This window comes from Mangifera indica, chromosome 15 (genome assembly GCF_011075055.1).
Source record: "Mangifera indica cultivar Alphonso chromosome 15, CATAS_Mindica_2.1, whole genome shotgun sequence".
NCBI classification, from domain to species: Eukaryota; Viridiplantae; Streptophyta; class Magnoliopsida; order Sapindales; family Anacardiaceae; genus Mangifera; species Mangifera indica.
The window spans coordinates 11,984,397-12,003,651 of NC_058151.1; the positions used below are offsets into that span (position 1 = coordinate 11,984,397).

Genomic DNA, 19,255 nt, shown 5'->3' on the forward strand with positions numbered 1-19,255 from the left:
CTTAATAACTTACTTTTTAAGATGTAATTTTTCTGATGTTTATATCAAATTCCAAACTATTGTATAAGTGAAATTGTTTTTTGTAATCACTATAATGGTGTCTATCAATACCAACATACATAAGCTCTCACAAATTATTCTTCTCCTTCTTCAACTTGGGTTATCAGTTTTGATGCTGATGATTAACATTACATGGTGTAATCAAATTTTTGTGTAGATTCTACTTTGTTGAAGACAAGGCTTTTCTCCTCTTTAAGACACTTGACATGGACATGGACTCCACCACCTCCCCCTCTTGCTCCACGAATAATGGACTAATGAATCGCCTGGAGCTTGAAGCTGGCTCTGATGGACTCATCCTGTGATGCATAAAGACCCCATCATCACTTGAACTCTCTGCTTCAATGGGAGCTTTTGCTTTAGCGTTTGTGTTAGCTGCAACCTGATTGTTATCTTCTTCAGAATCCCAACTGTTTTCTATTTCTGTGCTGCCTGAAGATGTGTCACTCAGAGTGTGAAAGATGGTAACACTCTCCTTCTTTGCCCCTTGAAATGAATAGCTTCTGGTTTTAGCATCATATACTGGCAGGAGAGACTTTGAATATGAACCTGCAGTATCCCTGCCTAAACTATAAGTTGTTGAGAGCTTTCTCTCAACGCCTTTCCTTTCTTGCACCAAACTGCTGAGCTTTTCAATCACTTCACCGGTTACTGCTTCCTCTGCAGCCTTCTGCTCAAGCTCGGTGATTGTTCTATCGAATGCTTTCTTCTTGAGTTGGAGCGAACGCTGAAAGGCCGAAAGAGTGAACAAAAAATTGCCAATGGAAGTGAATTGCTAGAATGAAAAGGAGGAAATTCCAGAGCTTACTCTCTTATCCAGAAAATTTCCAAAGTTTTGGCCTTGCAGCTTCTTTTTCCTCCAAAATGTGCAACAGAACCTCACTAGTACAGCTAAAACTAACAAGACCACTGACTCAAAAAACAGGAACAGCACAACTGCCCTTTCATTACCTGCAGGAAGTGTTTTCTTTCATAATTGTTTTCCCATATGTACTTTAAACTTTCTTGCTTAAATACCGCCTACTTACCTATGTAGATACCAGGCCTCTTAGGCCTTGTTTGAGAACAACTAGCTGCAACCTTCTGACCTGTAACAGATGAAGAATCAAACATAATGCACATTATCAAGTGAAGAAATTTTTATTTTGTCATTACATCAATGATTACCAATCGTTCGGCATTGCAGTGTGTTGCCTGTCTCTGCATTATTCAGAAGAACCCAGATGTAAGCTCAGCAATACGACAACATAAAATCAACAATTCCTTATTCTTCTAATAGTATGGCCAGATAATTTTCATTGCAAGTTAATATATGATTTTCAACATTTATGAATGTAGAAAACCTCACTTGCAGCAGTGACAAAAGCAAGAACAAGACTCTCATCCGGATCAAAACGCTGCAGGTCACTCTTGGATAACAAGGATGAGAATTCGCCTGCAATCATCAAACGCTGAGAGAATTTAGACTTAGGGTCTGTAAAGCAAAAACTACTAGTATGATGATAACATAGAAGGCAAATGAAATCAACCATATAAAACCAAACTTTGAACATCAAAAATCAAAAGCTGCAATTACCCGGATAGATTTCAGACCAGTAAACAGACCCCGTTGCTGGAGCCATCAAGGAGAAGACTACACTTTCAGGTTTCATAGTGGAGACATATGTATATTCACCATTTGTGTGGATAAATTTTCCACTCATCTTTGTCTGGGATATATATACGGCATATCCTGAACAATCAAGAAGTGGGCTAACCTGGATCACTGAATCCATTGTATCTGATTTTGAAAATTTGTGAAGACTTCCGGTTGGAGAAAATGAGTACAGGAAGCCATCCAATGAACCAACAGATATCCATCCTGTTACATCGATGAGTTTAAGGTCGAGTTGATGGTGAATAAGTTCACTATGTTCATTGAATACTGATGCATGTACATTGAGGAACCATTTATTGCCATTATGATGAAGAGTTAGAATAATAAAAGGAATCAATCAAGGTGGTGGAAAGCTTATTTAGTCATAAAAGGATGCATTAAGAGGAGACTGAGTTGAGGACATCATGGAACACAAATTTACCATTAGAGTCAACAACTGGTGCATATTCTGCAGAACTAATGGGGCCAATACTTCTCTGCCACAAAACATTTCCTGAAGAAGCATCAAGCGCAAATACTAAAGCCTTAACAGGTATAGTTACATACAAGCAACCGTTGTTTCCTGAGGTGATTGTTAACATTTTGCCGAAGGAACTAAAATCCTGGACCCAATTGTAATGAGGACTACGAAATGAAATTGAATAAAGTTCACCTTGAGTGTTTGATATCTGCAAATGCACAGAATCTATACATGCCATCAGCAAAGAATCAATGTCGAATACGCTCCTTATGTGCGAAGTAAATCATGATAAATTCTAACACATCTTATATTTAGAGGAAATTGCAAAAAAAATGGAAGATTAGGGATGAAATGGCCTTACATATACATTAGCTTCACATTCATCAATCACAGGATGTGAAGAAAAATAACAATCTGCAACACTTTTTCTACAACCTTGATGATAGTCTGACTGAAACTGCTTTGGCCCAGCACTCCAAAGTACTTCTCCACTAGTCATGAATGCATAAAGTCCCCTATTTTTAACATTGATAAAAACAGTTGAACCAAATGTGCTCACAGCAAGCCCACTAATTTCACCTGCTACCTCTTCTCCTGGTCCTCCACCAAAAAAAACTTGTGGCGCAGATTCAGAATTTCCCATTTTCATAAAATTAACCTTAATCACCCTGTCTTCTGCAACCAAATATATCTGCCAACAACTTCTGTAATCAATAATCATATAAGATTTCTAAAAAATTTTACATAAAGAAGTCTAGGAAATCATAAGGACCATAGATAGTAGACTAGATTTTGTGTGCCAAATGTCTCCAGTTTGAAAAAGCTCTTTCAAGATGCAATAAACAAGACAATCCTGTAGCTTCGTGGTGCTAACACAAAACACAGCAAGAAGCATTACAGTTGTAAGCAGGTTTGCCATTTGCCTGATTATAAATGAATTAATTACCTTTCCTTTTCCGCCATGAACTGGAGCCATACCAATGTTGCATTTAAAATCTAAATCCAAGGACCAAGCAACGGAGCCATTACTTTCAAATGCAAACAAAGTCTTCTCTGAACAAGCATAAATCTTCCCATCTTCTCCAATCAGAGGTTTTGAGAGCCTAAAAGCACTTCTTCCAGAAGCCATTTTAGCTGAAACCCAAAAACATTTTACTAAAGTCAGAACTATCTTCCGGATGCTAAGATGTTCATAAGTTCTCAACAATCAAGGGAAAATAACACTGAAACTTTCTAGGGAACCAAACAGAGCCATCAACAAAACAAAAAAAGAGAACCCTTTACATCAAACTTTAAAGGATTCAATTTTTGGTCAGATAAAAATAAAAGAAACCTGGAAACAAGCGTGGATAAGTGATTTTCTTCCATGGTTGATTCGGCTGAGAAAACACGGAAACTGTTGCAAGGATCAGAAGCAGGGGGAGAATAGATTGGATCTTCGGCATTGCAGAGGTTTTTACTCAGACTGAACTTCTAAAATCAGAGAAAGAGGAGGCTTTTGGTTCGTTCATGGCAGTTATCTTTGAAAGAGTAACCGTTGCTTTCAACTGCTGGGATTTGGAGGGAACATAGAAGATTAAAATAGGCACGCAATTTTAGCAATTACATAGGTATTATTATTTTTTTTCTTTTTTTCTTTTTCTTTTTATTTAAATTCTTCTCTTTTTGTTAAATAAAACAAAGATTATGGAATACTTGTCACCTCAATTAATATGATAGAGATAGATTCGAATCGAATTAATATAATTTAAAATGAATTCCAGTTAAAGTTTTGGTTTGAGTTTAGTTCGAATTCTCTTTCGATGATATTGATTATTTTATCATTTATCAATAATACTATTTATCTCGTTAATGATTCTATTTATTCTATCATATTACTATTTATTTGTTGACGACCTTCCAACAATGTATTTGACCAATTCTTTATTTATTTATTTATTTGTTTGTTTGTTTTTGAGAAACTTCTTTTATCTTGCAATTGAAATTGGAATTGAGTTCTAATTTGGGCTTAGAAATGTATATGGTCTCATTTGAGATATTTTTCAAACCAAGCTAAAAAAAATTATTTAAAAATTTTCAATCTAAACAAAATTAAAAAAATATGATTTACTCTAGTTTGAATAATGATTTCAACTATAATTATAAATATCATACGATATATGATACGTATCTTAAAATACGATATGATAAAGGTGAAAAATCATATATATCATAAGGTATATCGAATTAATAGATACAAATAATATGTTATATGAAAAATTAGGTCTTTTGATATGCGATTTGACTATCACGGTTTGAATGGTTTAGTTTGATTTGAACAATAACCCAAACTAAAAAAAACGGTTTAAAAAATTTTCAATCCAAACCGAATCATTTTACAAACCAAATTTTAATTTTTAAACAATTCAGTTTTTATTTTATAGTTTAAATCGAATTATGCGTACCCTTATTTGGCCTCGATAGTAGGATTAAATTCAAGTAAAACGATGAAGTTATTGACAAACTGAAATGGTATTAGACAATTAAAAATAATGTATGAGCAGCTAATGAGCAAGCATTAAAGATAGGTAGGGGAAGGAGAGATGGGAGGAAAATTGAGTCTTGTTTGGGCCACCTTCGGTTAATTGAGGAAGAAAGTCTAGCCACTTGAAAGCTAAAGAAATTAGGGAGAGTTTTGGCCTCTCGAATAGCCAAAATAATCCATTTGAGAATATATATAAAATATGATGAAGAGTTACTTCATTTTAGGCTTATAACAAATTGATTTCAAAGTAACTACAATTTCTAAGGATAAGAAGATCAATTTAGTGATAAATACGATTGAAGAATAGATATTTGTTCGACAATTTATGAAAAAAGAGGAATTTTTAACTTTTTCCACCGTGAGAATAAGGTGATTTTAAAAAAGACGAATAATGTTAGAACTAATATTTTATTAAATATGTATGTACATTCATGACATAGGATTAGACTATTATGAAAAATGTATGAGAAGTTATAAAGTGGGATAGCATAGTTATGAAATGAGCAAACATAAAAGAAATTTTGGGAAGGAGAGAGGGGGAGAACAATTAGGGTTTATCTAGACAACATTTGGTTAAACAGGAAAGAGAATCTAACACATCAAAAGTTTGACAAATTAAAAAAAAATTTGGTTTCTCCATAGCCAAAATAGAAAACATTAACCTCTCAAATAGTTGAAATTATTCATTTGTGTATATATAAAATACAATAAACACTACTTCATTTTTTGTTCTTAATAGTCGAGGGAAAAAAATAGAACTAAAAAAAGATATATCTCTGGTTAGGATCGACACAATTAATGTATAATTTTTCTCATTTTTACTAAAATGGCTTTTTCGATGGACAAGATAATGTTAGGACTAGTGTATAAGATCTAGGACGACACAAGTAGCATAAGCATAGAGCAACACTTTGAGAGCACAAATGTTACAAACAGACAAAGAAAGAGAGGACCACATTGAAGGGAAGATGAAAGTGGCAAGAATTGGTATAGTCAGAAAAATGAGCAAAATAAGAGTTAGACTAGGTTGGGTAAGATTAGAGATGGGAAAGAATTCATAAATGCAATAACTTTCATTTCCTGAAAATAAGTTAAGTAAGCCTGTAACAACATATGAAGAAATGGTTCATCCATAACATAAGGTTGAAGATGAAGTTTCCTCTAATTAAGAAGCCTATCTTGGCTTGTGGGTAGACCTAATAAAGTACAACTTTTCTTTTTCTCACCATGGTTTAAAGCACTTGGTAAGCTTGTATCTCTCAAAATGGTACCACCAAATGGAGTAAATTAATCAGCTAAGTAGTCGAAAATTGATGACTAAATGATAAAGGTGCTGGACAAGGGTGTAATACAACTGCCTGGCATGAGAGCTCTTGGAAACACTCCATGGCCCTAAAAGGGGCTGATATGGCCGGCCATTCTTAACAAAATTTCAGGGACAAGACGTTTTCTTGGTGGTGCCATAGCATCATTGGCAAGAGCTTCCTTATCATCAGCATGTATCACAGAAACAATATGGTCGAATAGATCATCCTTACCGCCTCTAAGAGGATCCTGCATTGCATCACCGAAAAAGTCAGGCAAACATGTTTCTCAACACCAGAAGGCAGGCAGTATCATAAAATATAGTGCATCATTGGGAACATAAGTACTTTGATGGTGGAACTCGGAAACCAGTTCTTAAAACCAGCCTTTGAGTTCCTTTCTGATTCATAGATTAGCAAATTTTGAGATAGGAAATCCCCAAAACCACAAGACAGCAATGACAAGTCACAAAATGCATTTTGACGGGAATAATAGTTAGGTAACTGATATGTATGAAATTCAACATCAAAACTGTACTCACTTGCAGAAACAAATCTGTATGAGTTTTCCCTTCGTATAAAATTAGCTCAGCTTTGGCACCCACCGCGCGAAGAGCATCCACAAAAGTTTTGCTGTGCACAATTCGGATGCGAGGAGCAAGATGGATTAGATTGTGTTCTAATTTCCTTTTTTTTCTGGTCTTCGAAAATTCATACATAAAAGTTTCTTTATGCACACTTTCCATATTGTTGATACATTCATTCTAAAAATTACATCCCATATGAATTTAAGGAAGACCATACTAACCTGGCATCTGATGGTATAGAGTAATCCGAGGTTCCATGAAAAAGTATAATAGGAGGCAAGAAAGAAACAGCATCTCTAATGCACGGATCCTTTATTCTAACTTCAGGCGAAAATTGTTCAAAGGATTCTTCTCCTTCCATGATGCTGTAATTACATATGAATATAAACCTTATATGAGGCAACAAATATGAAAGGGGAAAATATTGCAACAATATACTGTTCCATAATCCACAAAAATATCATTCATAGGATACCTTAAAAAGATGGAACGATAGAGGCCGCGATTGTGGAAGTGATCCACTAAATTAAATAAATTGTACCTGTTTGCAGAATTTGAAAGGGAAATATATAAGGTTCAACACAACAATCAACACATATAGAAGCAAATTACAGCTACTACTTGGTTGCACATTCGAAACACCATCAAGCCTAAAAACATGTTTCTCATTTTTTCACATTTAAAAAAAATTTCTCGTGTAAGAAGTGAATCTCCCTTTCAGGTGACACCATTGATGAAATTCGTCTGTCGGCCTTCAACTAACATTTGAAAGATTACTTTTCCAACTTGAGCCTAACACTGTCATTGTAAGTAATAGCAGCTAACTAGATGGGTCTCAACTAGGAAGTATTTTGTTAAACATTATTAACAATTATCATAGGATTTTTGATATCACAGAAGAAAAAAAATGATTTCCTTAAGTTCAGCAATCCTTAAGATTCACAGAATCACAACAAGGTAAAAGGTAAAAAGGTCACCCTCCAGATAAACCAAAATAAGCTTTTAACTGGGAAACACTCCATGAGGTGCTCTCTCCCCTAGATTCTTTGATTGTTTGTTCCAAAACAGCACAAGAAGATATATGTGCACCAGCTGATTGCCCCATTAGATAAATCCTACTCAAAAATATGCATGAAGAAATTAGTGCCATAATTTGAAGATCAGACTCTGAATGCTGGAAAAAGGGATGTCAGCATTTAACCTCTTAGGATCACCTCCATAATCAGCAATGTTGTTGCAGACAAATGAGATCCCCTCAGAAACATCGTTCACCATGTCACTAATAGTTCCCTGGGGAAAATTTCTGCAAGCACATATCGACTGAAGTAATTATTTGGATTGTAGAACGCCAGAATCTCTTGTAAATAATTATCCTATAAAATTTCAGTATGTTTATTAAGAAGAGTAACTGTTAAGACTGAACCAAGAATTTAAAGAGCTTCGGAAATTAATATTATTATCTGCACAAACATTATCAAATCCAATCACTTTCTTGAAATGTTTCCGTCATCTTTTTCGAAAATAAACATATCTGGATAATGTACTCCGAGTACAGCTTGAACTTAATGAACTACCTGTAATCAATGCATGCAACTATGATATTTCTTTCAGCCAACTGCCTTCCCAGTAGCGAACCCCAAGCTTTGTAGCTAAACCAGCAAGAAATTAGAAAATTTAATGTCAAAGGACTACATACATAGCTAGCTATATACAATGAAAATGGAACCAACATTAGTACATTGCCACTAAAAGCTTCGAATCAGCTAAAGACAAAAGGCTAAAATAGCAGACTAATTATAATGTAAACAAATAAATGTGGCTTTTAAGCATCTCAAAAATGCACAGATGCACATAAAAGAGAAAATATGTCCAATTCTTGTCAGAAAATAAAGGAGGAATAACTCAATTGCACCTCTTCTGAGTTCTGAGAATGTCATAAATGTCTTGGTTCAGACATTAATAGTAAATTCACCATCAAAGGACTCAAATTAATTAAAACTTGTTATCTGTCCTGTCATTGAACAAATGTCCACAGGCCGTCCTCATCCATAAGTTGCAATTGGTACCATGAAACAGATCCTATTGAAATGTAACTTTTGCAGTTATTTTAAGGAACAAAAATCATAGAAGTAATTCAAAAGGTTACAGTAGTCATAGTGCATCATGTCCTCGCTACCATCATTGCGATGCATTGACTTTGACATATTGTGTCTACCGAATTCAGAATGTAAGCCCGGCGAGCAATTTTCAAATCAGAACATAGGAATGGCTGAGTTTGTAGCATTTAAGTGCTGGCCCTTGGCAGGGTACATGATCCACTTAAATATGTGAATTAATGTTTGATACATCAATTTGATGAAGAACAATTGAGTAAAAGAGAAGCTAGTCCAAATTTCTCACCCAATGATCCATGCTCCTCCAGTTACAAACACCACAACTGGTACTTGTTCAGCGTTATTTGTTGGTAAAAATAGGTCCAATCTAGTATTTACTGGCAGAAGTAGCATTAGTAGGCGAGATATTGGCAAGTGTAATTTCATACATTATACGCAAAAAATAAAATTATGTGTATTCATTTTAAGTACATAAATATATACATATTTATATGTGTCATCATATGATTGAGTGATTTTGAATTGATGATAAAGTAACACTTAATCATATGATGATATATATAAGTGTGTACATAATTATGTATCCAAAATGGATACACAAGATATTGCTCATAAGCAAAATATATGCGTTATCTATTAATAAAACTATATGTACTTACTTTGTGTACATAAATAGGTACATACTTGATATGTAAACAATTAAGTGATTTTGAATTAAGGATAAAGTAATACTCAATTACATGATGATATATTATATATGTATTTATTTGTATACTAAAAAGTGGATACGCATAATATTATTTGTTACCTATTTCTTGGTTGATCTCCATAAACAATACTCCGCCGGACTTGACTTGAAAAGAAATAATAATATCCCACTGCAGAAGATTAAAGGCAGATGCTTCATAATTAATGTGAACTGATCTAATGGAATCCTAAAAGATAATTATTCCATCCCACATGTCAAATGACAAAAAGCTTGCTTAGATGCATATTTTTCTTAAAGGTTTAAGATTTCCACACAATCGTGCCAAAAGCAGAATAAATTCTAAAGACAGATACTCAGAAGAGGCCTTTCGGCAAGAAAGAAACTAATGTCAAAAGGCATCAAGAAAGCAAATGAGTAAAGTATAGGTGTAGGGAAAAGTCGATGTGAGCATAATTTCAAAATGTGCATGTCACTTATGGCTGGTAAAACAACAAAAGCTACAGATAAAGAAACGGTGTACCATACAATCAACAAGAAGTAGGCTCAAAGAAATCATACCTTGGAGAAAACCGGGCAAAAGTAGCATAGCATAACAAGCAAGGGCAAACAATCTATTCATCCACCGGTAACCTATCCTGAATCAAAATAAATAATTAAAGAGAAATTATGTGGCAAACAGAATTTCTACATCAACCCATCACAAGCAAAATGACATTAAAATTGAATGACTAGGAATAAACATCAACTTGATAGCCCATTTCATTAAGCATCAGTAAGTGACAACAATTACGAAAGAACTACCCGAGATATCGGAGAAGAGTGAAGCTAAGGCTAGTGATAAGATAAGTCTCAGAAGCAGCGTGGCCAATATCGCGGGTGAAAGAATTCTGGCGACTTGGCGGCTGTTTTCCGGCCTGTCGACGGCGCCTCTGGTGGTTGGTACTACCACCAACCCCACTGCTCGTACCATCCCAAATTCTTGAAAGCATGGTTTTACTCTGCATACCATTTATCCCATTCATTATATACATTCACTTTCAAGGAGAAACAAAGAGATTGGATTGGGAGATTGTTTTTGTATTAGTGGTTGGCTCTGATAAGACACATATCATGCGTATGTATATGTAAACAATGCATGTGCAGTGATACTTTAAATGAATAAATAATATGAAAATGCCTGATTTTGGTCTTCTTCAGAAAACCAAGGTGGAGAAATGGAGGATTGTGTTGTCAATTGCAGTAATAATATTTTTACACGACACAACAGAAACTAAACCCACAAGTGGCAGTTACCCAGTTGACAAACGTGCGGCTAAACAGAGATAGGGGACCCACCGTTCGATTGGGTTCATGCTTTGCTTGTATTACTCCTCCTCTGCTTCGCCAGATTCTTCTTCTCCGTGAATCATGACCTCATGTCACCGCTGATTGATAGGATGGCTTCAACTTCAACATTTTGAAAAGTCACCAAAGTCTTGAACTAGAGTCGTGGAAGCAAATCCATGAAGCCTGTAGATTGTAACAGTAGTTGTGTTGGAGACGTAATCAAATGTGAGTTAATATCATTTTGATGTAGTCGTTGTAAAGTTGGATGCATTAAAGTATATAAAACGTAGGTTTGAATTAAATATTCAAGATTAGATGGCGACTATGCCACCCAAATTCTGCTCGGAAGGTGTACATTTCTTTTAATTCTTTTCGAGAGGTGATTTGTATGGTCGAACCGAAAACTTTGTTTTCATGGTCAAATTTGCACGCATTCACTTGGTTTTTCCACAGCCGCCTGCATCAGCAGCATGCATTATGGTTTGGGTTGGTCATCTATCCCTTGTATTGCATCACTTAAAATGCCTCAATTCTGTTGGTGGGTTTGGTTTGGCGTTAAGCTAAATCAGTACAAATAGATCATGTTCAGTCCACATAATGCATTGGAATCATGGCTTTATTATCTAGATTTGTATCTGACAGTTGTTAAGTCATGATGATGTAGTCAAACCAATCCGATTGTCACGTCTATCCATATTCTAGCCTGTGTAGAAAGTTCTCTGCCCAAATTCATGAAATTGTGCTCACAAGTGAAGGGGAACACAGTAACCAAAGCTTTACACAAGCAGGAGATGCAGGAATATCTAATTCTGTTTGGGATATCAATATCATTGTTAAACTATGACCATAAAATAGTTGGGAAAGACATTTTCCAGGATTGAACCATATCAAAGGAAGAAAAGTTGCATCATTAGTTGAAGGATCCATCTAGACTCCGGATGGCAGATTCATGACATATGAAAATTCCAATATTGGGTTTTCTTCCAAAGAAAAAAACTAGGCAAATCCCATGTAAAATCTTCAACCTACTCAAATTCCAGGGAAATTCTATCTGAACAACCACTATTGAATACAGGAATTGGACTGCTCAAAAATGGTGCATAATGGTCTAGAAGTGGATTAACAGTCCTCCCGATCTTGGCCCACACACTTTGATGATAGACGACAGTCACAGGGGCATGATACATGAGCTTTAACAGCTGCGAGAAATTTTTAAAAGATAGAAAACAAGGTTAGATCAAATTATACTGTGATAGCCAAAATGGATACGGCTTTTTCAGCTCCAACCACAAATGTCTTCTGGCGAATTTAACCAAGGACTCATCCACATAACATAATTGGGTATAGGTCCAACACAAAAATTGAATAAAATGGACTTAAACGCTATGCCTAACCTGCCAAAACATAAAAGTTGGTATTATATTGCACTGCCACCTGGACAAATAATTATTAAGTATTAGAATATGTTGATTCTGCAAAGTCATGGACAAAGGGGCCATGGAGGTGGTGACATAAAGAGAAAAGATTTGAGTAAGTTTCAACAGCAAAGAGACGATTAGAAGAAAGCCAAGACCAATCTCAGCATTTGTGGAAAGAATGCTCAGGGTAGTTGAAATCAACTCTACCCATACACAAGCATCTTTGAAGTACTTACTGTCCATCAAAAGAAGAAACTACTAGAAAAAGTTCATGCACAGATACAACAAAATCAGATCATATAGTTTTAATTATTGCATCAAAAAAGGGAAGCTAGACACAAACGTGAAATGCTGTCTGCTTCATCTAGAAGGCCACCATGATGTATCAGGTTAATTTTTATAGAGATTCCCAAAATCAAGGTGAAGGATGTGTCCAGACGATTCAATTTGAAAAGTATATTAACAAATCATTTGAAACAGTTTCAGTTATTAAACCCTACTATCATAGAATGTTAAATAATTTTGAAAAATGAAGATTCATTAAAGCTACCATCTTCTACTGATTAGAAATTATTACATGCATGTTCATGTATGCATACTGAAGACTACATAATTTCAAGACAAGCACAATGAGCAACACGCATCTATGCAGATATTACCAAGAAACTAGACTACAAAAGTCCGTGCATAGATGCACTTATAAACAATTTGATGCTGAAGATATCGCCAAAAAAATTAGGAAACATCTGTGGATATTCAATACATTAGACAAGGTAGATATCTCTAATTTTCATAACAGTCAGAAATGTAGGATGGAAGACTCTACTTACTGTATATTTCAACTATTTGTTGTATAAAGGAAAAAAAAACAATAAAAAGTGGAATTTTAAATTCTACCTTAAAATTACCAAGTAATACAATAGTATACTTAAGTGAAGATTAAGAAGTTCTAAAACCATAACAGGTGGAAGATATACATAATAGCTAGAAAAAGGTATGCTGATGATAATTTAAACTTATGAACAGCTAATCTGTTGCAGAGGAGAATTCACATTAATTTCACCTGTACAAGGAGGAAAGACTTAAATTACATCTTAAGAACTCAGCCAAATATTCAACAGCATGGCATAATCTGGGAATCAAAGCAACTGCAGAAAAGGAGAACATCAATAATTCATCATATTAGGAAAATGACAACACCTATTACAGATTCAAGAGCGATCAAAGATTTAATGCAGTGAAAAAATTTTAGAGGCCAACCAGTGCTCACTGTTTAAGGCAAAGATGTTAAGTGACAAAAGGCAGTAAATGAAGTAAAGAAAATCTTTGGTCGCAATTCCTGATTGAAAGCACATTTGAAAAGCTTGCAAGTTCCATGCCCTGGTTCTCTGCAAACACTATAAGACTCCTCAATGTAAAGAAAGAACAGTGTACCTTAAAGTGAAGAATTAAAAAGTCAGATGGAGATAAGAATGTTATGCCATAAAGTGAATTCAATGACTATCGAGAGGAACAAGCAGTGCCCATAAATAACCGTCTATATGCTCTATTTGAGAGATGCCTTGGAAAAGAAGAAATATTGCAACCAATGTGAACACAAAAACCTGGAAGAAGAAAAGCATAGAATGAAGCTCAGCAAAACATACAATTAATGGCAAGTAAAATCATGAAGCAAAGGCCCTTTTAGACTGACATTGCATGAATGACTTTTCAAGGCATAACAATACTTCATTATTTGGCAGAGTCTGCAGTACTAACTCCATAACTCAATGAGTTACATATTCCTAATTCAACAACAACCTCCCTTTTTAAACATTCAACACTCATCATTCTGAATGCACATTGTTTCTATTCCAAAGAATGCTTAAAGAAAAACTAATTTATATTGCACAAGCTTTTATCCTAAACATCTACACCAAATGTTGCATTGTGCTTAAACTGCAAAACATTAATTTGAAGATTACTTTTGTTTTACAGGATCTAAATTGCTGGACTAAAAGCTTTGATCCAAGGGAATACATTATTAAAACAAAGATCGGAAGCATAATCATTTTATCCATGTGTTATTCTTTCTATTGATCACAGTAGTCTCTGAATTCGTAATACAAAACTTAAAAAAATATAGAAGCCAAAAGCTCATGAAAACTAACATACCTATACAAAAATTTAAACAAATGCAAGAACATATAAAAAAGAGATTGCATTTGCGAGAACAATGCCAATAAACTCACTAAATTTCCAAATTTTCTAAACAAAACCAAACATGTGTTCCGCAACTTCCATTGAAAATCACAAGTATAGAAATTAATTAGTAGGTAAGCTCAACTAAACTACATTTATAAACTTACTTCGCAGTACAAAGAGCCATAAAAATAATCAAACATAGATCATCAAAAGAAACTAATCACAAAGTTGACCAGGCGCGAGTCCCACAAAAACACAACTGATAAAAAAACCCCATATGCCAAAAAGGAAAAAAATCGAGACGAAAATTAACAAGTTCCAACCTTAAACTCCATGTAAGGAGGCATGAAGGCCTATCTGGGGTCGTTCTCGCAATCGTAATAAGCAATCTTCTCGCTCTTCCCACGTCCCTTTCTCCTTTAGAAACAACTCTGGATGACGACTTCCATCTGCAAACTGTCCACCGATTGGTTCATTTTATTTTTTTCCTATTTTACAATATATTTAAGGGCAAAGGAGTACCTTTCACTTAAATTTTAATACAAAAACAAAGACACATACTTAAGTTTTTAAAAAATTAAATATCTATTTATGAATTAATTAATATTAAAATTTTATATTAGAAGTAAACATAAAATCATCATTTTATTACTAAATTCTAAAATTTTAAAAATTTATTTTATTTTATTTTTAGTTTAAAAGACTAACAATTTCCTCTCAAAACTAAGTTTTAAAAAAATTATTTTTCCTCACGTTCTAAGGTTTCATACTTTTTTAAATTTTTTTCAATTGCAACCACCCTCACAAACTTTTTCAAACTTTGTGTCACCCCCCCCCCCCCCCCCCCCCCCCCAATTTCAATTTGTATCACCTTCGGTGATTTTACTTGCAATGTTTACGATGGGATGGTCACTGGACGACAAAGTGTTGTCCATATGTGTCAATAAAAGGACAATATCGAAACACTAGAGCATCAACGAAAGAATGATGTCAACCCTTTCGTCGTCCAATTATCATCCAAAAGCATCAAGAAATGACAAGTCGATGCTTCTGGATGACGTTTTGTTGTTCAATCGTCGTCTTGCTATCATATCGCCACTGTTGATCCACCATAGATGATATAAATTGAAATGAATGGTGAAACAAAGTCTTAAAAAGTTTGTAGGGGTAATTATAAAGAAAAAATTTGAAAAATATGAAATCCTAAAGTTGAGGGAAAAGTTATTTTTTTTTAAACTTAATCGTAAGAGAAATTATTAGCTTTTTAAACTAAAAGAAAAAAAATGATATAAATTTTAAGATTTAGTAGTAAAATAATAATTTTACTCTTATTTCTTAAAAAAAATTAATAATAGTTAATTTATAAATAAATATTTAAATTTTTAAAATTTAATAAATGTGTTTTTGTCTTAATAATAAAACTTACGTGGAAAATAATCCTTTGGGCTATATTTAATCTTAAATTAGGTTGGTAAGCATTAGGAAAGATTTATATGTTCAAAATTATCTGTTAAATGGTTATATTTTAATATATTTTTAATTTTAATTTTATAACTATAAATTAAATTTGTTTTATATTTTGAATTAGGTGCATTGAGTGCAAAATTTAGTGGAGGAATTTGATACCCCCATTGGGTAAGTTAGATTATAAAAACTCTTCGCTAATCAAATTTATAGAAACAACATTTATAAAAATAAATAATAATTAGTAGATAAATATTACACCAATTCGTAAGTTGAAAAACTACCTCCCCACTTGAAGGAGAAGCCTTTGACAAGACATAATCTCATTTTTAGATTACAAAAAATAACAGTTTACATTTATCATGGCTTAAATAATTTATTAGACTTTAAATAATCGTTTTTTATTATCGAAAAAATCACTCTTCTCAATCTTAATAATCATAATTAAAGTATAATTATTCTCCTATTATATCAAGAACATGACAACGTCTATCAAACGACCAACCTTTGCATCGCCTAAGACAACTGTACTAGTGCCCATAACTTTCGTTTCCATAAATCTCGAACAAAAGAAAGGACATGAGAACATAGATACGTATACACACAAAGACATATGTGAACATCCAATTATTGTTTTAACATTACAATCTCTTTTTATTAGCTAGTCATAGTATTCAAGTAAATTTCAAGAAGTTCGTAGATTCAAAAAGTATGACACATAAGGTATTACTACAACCCTAAACATATTTAATTTAATATTCCATAATATGTGTGATAATCTTTTAGATTTATTTTAATAAAAAAAAATTTAATCTAGATATGACAAAACGGTTGAGCTAGTGCATAATTTGCCCCAAACTCTCCTAGTCTATAGGGATATAACTCGCCAATGTAACGAGAAGTACTAGGCCAATGGCCTTTTGGGTCATGCCCAAACATAAAAATCGGATTCACAATATGATGTAATACGAAATTATTAACATTTTTTTTTAAAATAAAAATTAATAATATATTTATAGAAACGGAAAAGACAATATGTTAAAAATCCAACAAATATTAGAAAAAAAAGTATAAATTATACTTTTAGGAAAGCCAAAAGGCATTAATTTAATGCCTTTTGGGTTCTTATGAGATAATATCAATTAATTATTAAATCTTTTGGGCTTTAAAAAACAATTAAATATAAAAAAATAAAAACACATGGGCGGCCCGTTGATGGCTCCAAAGGCATGGCTGCCATGCCGTGAGCCACCTCTATTCTAAAAAAGGTCTTCGATTATCTTATCCAATAGCTACCGTTGAAAGAAACTTTTTGAAAGTGAAGATGCCACTTGAAGGAATTTCTCCATATTTCATAATCATATTCCTATCCTATGTGACTTTTATAGTAGAAATCATCTTTATATGAATGAATGGCTAAGCAACATTACTTCAAAGATAAGCTTTCCAGATCTTTGGACTGCTCTTGCTATCCTTTGCTTTTGAAATATGAGCTTTGGTTGTTCTTGGACCTTTCCTAGTCCTTTGTTTTTGTGTTAATATTTACTTTAATTAGTGAAAAAAAAGAAAAAAAACATTACTTCAAATTACAATTGGGATTTCATTGTTTACAGGATAAGCGTTGAGAGGTTTGATGTAACAATTTGGCTAGTCTTGAATTGCTAAGCTTATTGCTGTCTACTTCATCTGTGTGTGCTTCTGATAGCAAACCAGGCATGTTTAACTCACTTTCAAGTTTAACGGCTTCCTCCAAGCTCTGTATAATTCTCTCGAAGCAATGATATCGTCCACAAGCTCCAAAATCCATGGCTTCATACAAATGGACATGTGCCTCTGCTACCTTCTTCACATCTGAAGTTGCTAGCAACCCCTTTTGCAACATCAACTGCCCACCTGCATTTGCCTTTATAATTAACACATGAAGTTTAGAATATGTTATTATCAGTTGAAATGTCTCAATTTTTGTACCTTTAAGATAGGGAAGAGAGGTTTCTTTGTGAGCATTTGGGAATGATGGAGCCATGAGAAGTCCAGGGCACACAGTGACAAGCTTCACTTTCATTTCTCTTGACTTGCTCCAAGAAACCTTTTCTGCTTGTGTCTTTCCCAATGCAAGCCAAAGCTGTGAACATAACATATATATGAATGCAAAATTCTGAATATAATCCTTAGTAAATGTTTCGATATACTGCCCTGGACATATCTAGTACCTTGTTTTCTCTGCAGAAGTCCTCATTGCTCCAGCAACTCTCGTCGACAATGGCGTCTACTTTATCGATATTCCAGATGGAGGCAAGAAGAGAAGAAGTGAATATGCATCTCTTCACATAAGCTGTCTTGCCACAAGCTTCAATGACATTCCTTGCTCCTTCAGTTTCAAGAAATGCCATCTGTTCCTGCAAATGATTAAGCGCAGCGCAGGATCGGAGGCCAGTCAGTGTTAAATGGCTTTAGAGACTTTGGAATGTTGAACTAGATCGACAGGAAAATTGCATAGTAAACTTACTGAATAGCCAGAGACACCATGTGGGTCAATAAAGGAGGAGGTGTGAAAAACAGCATGGCAGCCTTTAAAAGCTTCACAAAGACCGACTAAATTTCCCATCTTTGCTACCACAACACTCTCCAGTTGGTTCATCTCTTCTTCTCTGAAAAGCCTCTTCACGTCCTCAAAATCCACTGCTCAATATCAAAAATCAAATGAAAAAACTGATCTATAAGTAAAAAGGATGCAGATTTTTTACCACTGCAACCATCATTGGCATCAGCAAAATGGCCTTATGATAGACGAATTAAGCATCAATCTCCAGTTAGAGGAATTCCCAAATAAAATATTATAAAAACAAGTCAAAACTCATTTACTTCCTCAAGCAAGTTTCCTGGTTATGATAGACGCCTCAGAGAAAAACTTGTACTCTACCTGGGTTTTGAATGATGACTCTAACAAGATAAGAATGAGCCAATAGTTCCTTCACAATACAAGACCCCAAGTAAGAATTCCCACCTGTCACACAAACCATAAGTTTTCCCTCTCTTCCTTTCAAACCTGCATGACTAGTAAAACCTTTCACATTTTTACAACTTTTCTGGCCTTCACTCAAAGCTGCAAAATGCAACTCTAGGAGTTCGGACCCAGCCACTACTGGTTCCATCACCATCTCTCTCAGTCTCCTCACTCTTCCAGAGCGTTCATGGGCTAATATTAATAGAGAGTGTGATATAGAACAGCAGAATTTTGGTAGTTGAAGAACATTAGATGGAATGGAATTTAATGCACGAGTGTGGTAAGTATAATGTCCCTAGCAGTCCAACTGTCCCATCGCAATCATCAAGTTTCTGTCATCTTTCTATCATAAGTTAAAACGTCAAAGATGGCCCCATTACATCCTGCTTAAAACAGATATTCTTCTCATCATGAGATCTTTATCCAAATGGGTTGCCCATGACG

At 34.3% G+C, this 19,255-nt stretch overlaps 4 protein-coding genes across 12 annotated transcripts; all 4 read right to left on the minus strand.

Moving 5' to 3' along the window:
* Positions 1-98: 98 nt before the first annotated feature.
* On the minus strand, positions 99-1,182 carry LOC123197502 (protein GAMETE EXPRESSED 3-like). Its single transcript, XM_044611824.1, has 3 exons — positions 1,089-1,182; positions 869-1,011; positions 99-787 (listed from the first exon to the last, which is right to left on the minus strand). The coding sequence occupies exons 1-3, from the start codon at positions 1,180-1,182 to the stop codon at positions 221-223; spliced, it is 804 nt and encodes a 267-aa protein (XP_044467759.1). The 3' UTR covers positions 99-220.
* An 18-nt stretch (positions 1,183-1,200) lies between these two features.
* LOC123197503 (protein GAMETE EXPRESSED 3-like) lies at positions 1,201-3,306 on the minus strand. The gene is made up of 6 exons (XM_044611825.1): positions 3,124-3,306; positions 2,545-2,868; positions 2,139-2,385; positions 1,637-1,984; positions 1,404-1,495; positions 1,201-1,260 (listed from the first exon to the last, which is right to left on the minus strand). The coding sequence occupies exons 1-6, from the start codon at positions 3,304-3,306 to the stop codon at positions 1,201-1,203; spliced, it is 1,254 nt and encodes a 417-aa protein (XP_044467760.1).
* A 2,447-nt stretch (positions 3,307-5,753) lies between these two features.
* Positions 5,754-14,838, minus strand: LOC123198034 (isoprenylcysteine alpha-carbonyl methylesterase ICME-like). Of its 9 annotated transcripts, XM_044612600.1 has the most exons (16): positions 14,667-14,838; positions 13,694-13,763; positions 13,430-13,593; positions 13,223-13,307; positions 10,709-10,924; positions 10,217-10,413; positions 9,974-10,045; positions 9,515-9,584; positions 8,993-9,073; positions 8,167-8,241; positions 7,794-7,895; positions 7,570-7,707; positions 7,068-7,133; positions 6,814-6,957; positions 6,548-6,638; positions 5,754-6,255 (listed from the first exon to the last, which is right to left on the minus strand). In XM_044612600.1, the coding sequence occupies exons 5-16, from the start codon at positions 10,765-10,767 to the stop codon at positions 6,094-6,096; spliced, it is 1,257 nt and encodes a 418-aa protein (XP_044468535.1). In that variant the 5' UTR covers positions 10,768-10,924; positions 13,223-13,307; positions 13,430-13,593; positions 13,694-13,763; positions 14,667-14,838; the 3' UTR covers positions 5,754-6,093. The 9 variants fall into 9 exon arrangements, with proteins under 9 accessions (XP_044468535.1, XP_044468539.1, XP_044468537.1 ...); XM_044612604.1 differs by lacking the exon at positions 13,694-13,763 and having other exon boundaries at positions 13,430-13,547; XM_044612602.1 differs by lacking the exon at positions 13,694-13,763 and having other exon boundaries at positions 13,420-13,547.
* A 2,535-nt stretch (positions 14,839-17,373) lies between these two features.
* On the minus strand, positions 17,374-19,046 carry LOC123198184 (cinnamoyl-CoA reductase-like SNL6). The gene is made up of 5 exons (XM_044612836.1): positions 18,728-19,046; positions 18,314-18,486; positions 18,018-18,203; positions 17,776-17,929; positions 17,374-17,700 (listed from the first exon to the last, which is right to left on the minus strand). Exons 1-5 carry the CDS (start codon positions 18,963-18,965, stop codon positions 17,408-17,410), a joined length of 1,044 nt encoding a protein of 347 aa, XP_044468771.1. The 5' UTR covers positions 18,966-19,046; the 3' UTR covers positions 17,374-17,407.
* Positions 19,047-19,255: the final 209 nt, after the last annotated feature.

Excerpts from the sequence above, each read along its gene's own strand:
- LOC123197502 (XM_044611824.1), bottom strand. The coding sequence starts at position 1,182 with ATGTGCATTATGTTTGATTCTTCATCTGTTACAGGTCAGAAGGTTGCA. Across the intron at positions 1,012-1,088 it reads GAGGCCTGGTATCTACATAG|GTAATGAAAGGGCAGTTGTG; the intron begins GTAAGTAGGCGG and ends CACTTCCTGCAG. Across the intron at positions 788-868 it reads GAAATTTTCTGGATAAGAGA|CGTTCGCTCCAACTCAAGAA; the intron begins GTAAGCTCTGGA and ends TCGGCCTTTCAG.
- LOC123197503 (XM_044611825.1), bottom strand. The coding sequence starts at position 3,306 with ATGGCTTCTGGAAGAAGTGCTTTTAGGCTCTCAAAACCTCTGATTGGA. Across the intron at positions 2,386-2,544 it reads TTGATGAATGTGAAGCTAAT|ATATCAAACACTCAAGGTGA; the intron begins GTATATGTAAGG and ends GTGCATTTGCAG. Across the intron at positions 1,261-1,403 it reads TTGTCACTGCTGCAAGTGAG|AGACAGGCAACACACTGCAA; the intron begins GTTTTCTACATT and ends TGAATAATGCAG.
- LOC123198034 (XM_044612604.1), bottom strand. The coding sequence starts at position 10,767 with ATGAACCCAATCGAACGGTGGGTCCCCTATCTCTGTTTAGCCGCACGT. Across the intron at positions 9,074-9,514 it reads GGAGATCAACCAAGAAATAG|ATTGGACCTATTTTTACCAA; the intron begins GTAACAAATAAT and ends AGTAAATACTAG. Across the intron at positions 7,708-7,793 it reads TATGGAGGTGATCCTAAGAG|GATTTATCTAATGGGGCAAT; the intron begins GTTAAATGCTGA and ends ATTTTTGAGTAG.
- LOC123198184 (XM_044612836.1), bottom strand. The coding sequence starts at position 18,965 with ATGGTGATGGAACCAGTAGTGGCTGGGTCCGAACTCCTAGAGTTGCAT. Across the intron at positions 17,930-18,017 it reads ACTTCTGCAGAGAAAACAAG|CTTTGGCTTGCATTGGGAAA; the intron begins GTACTAGATATG and ends TTATGTTCACAG. Across the intron at positions 17,701-17,775 it reads CTCTCTTCCCTATCTTAAAG|GTGGGCAGTTGATGTTGCAA; the intron begins GTACAAAAATTG and ends AGGCAAATGCAG.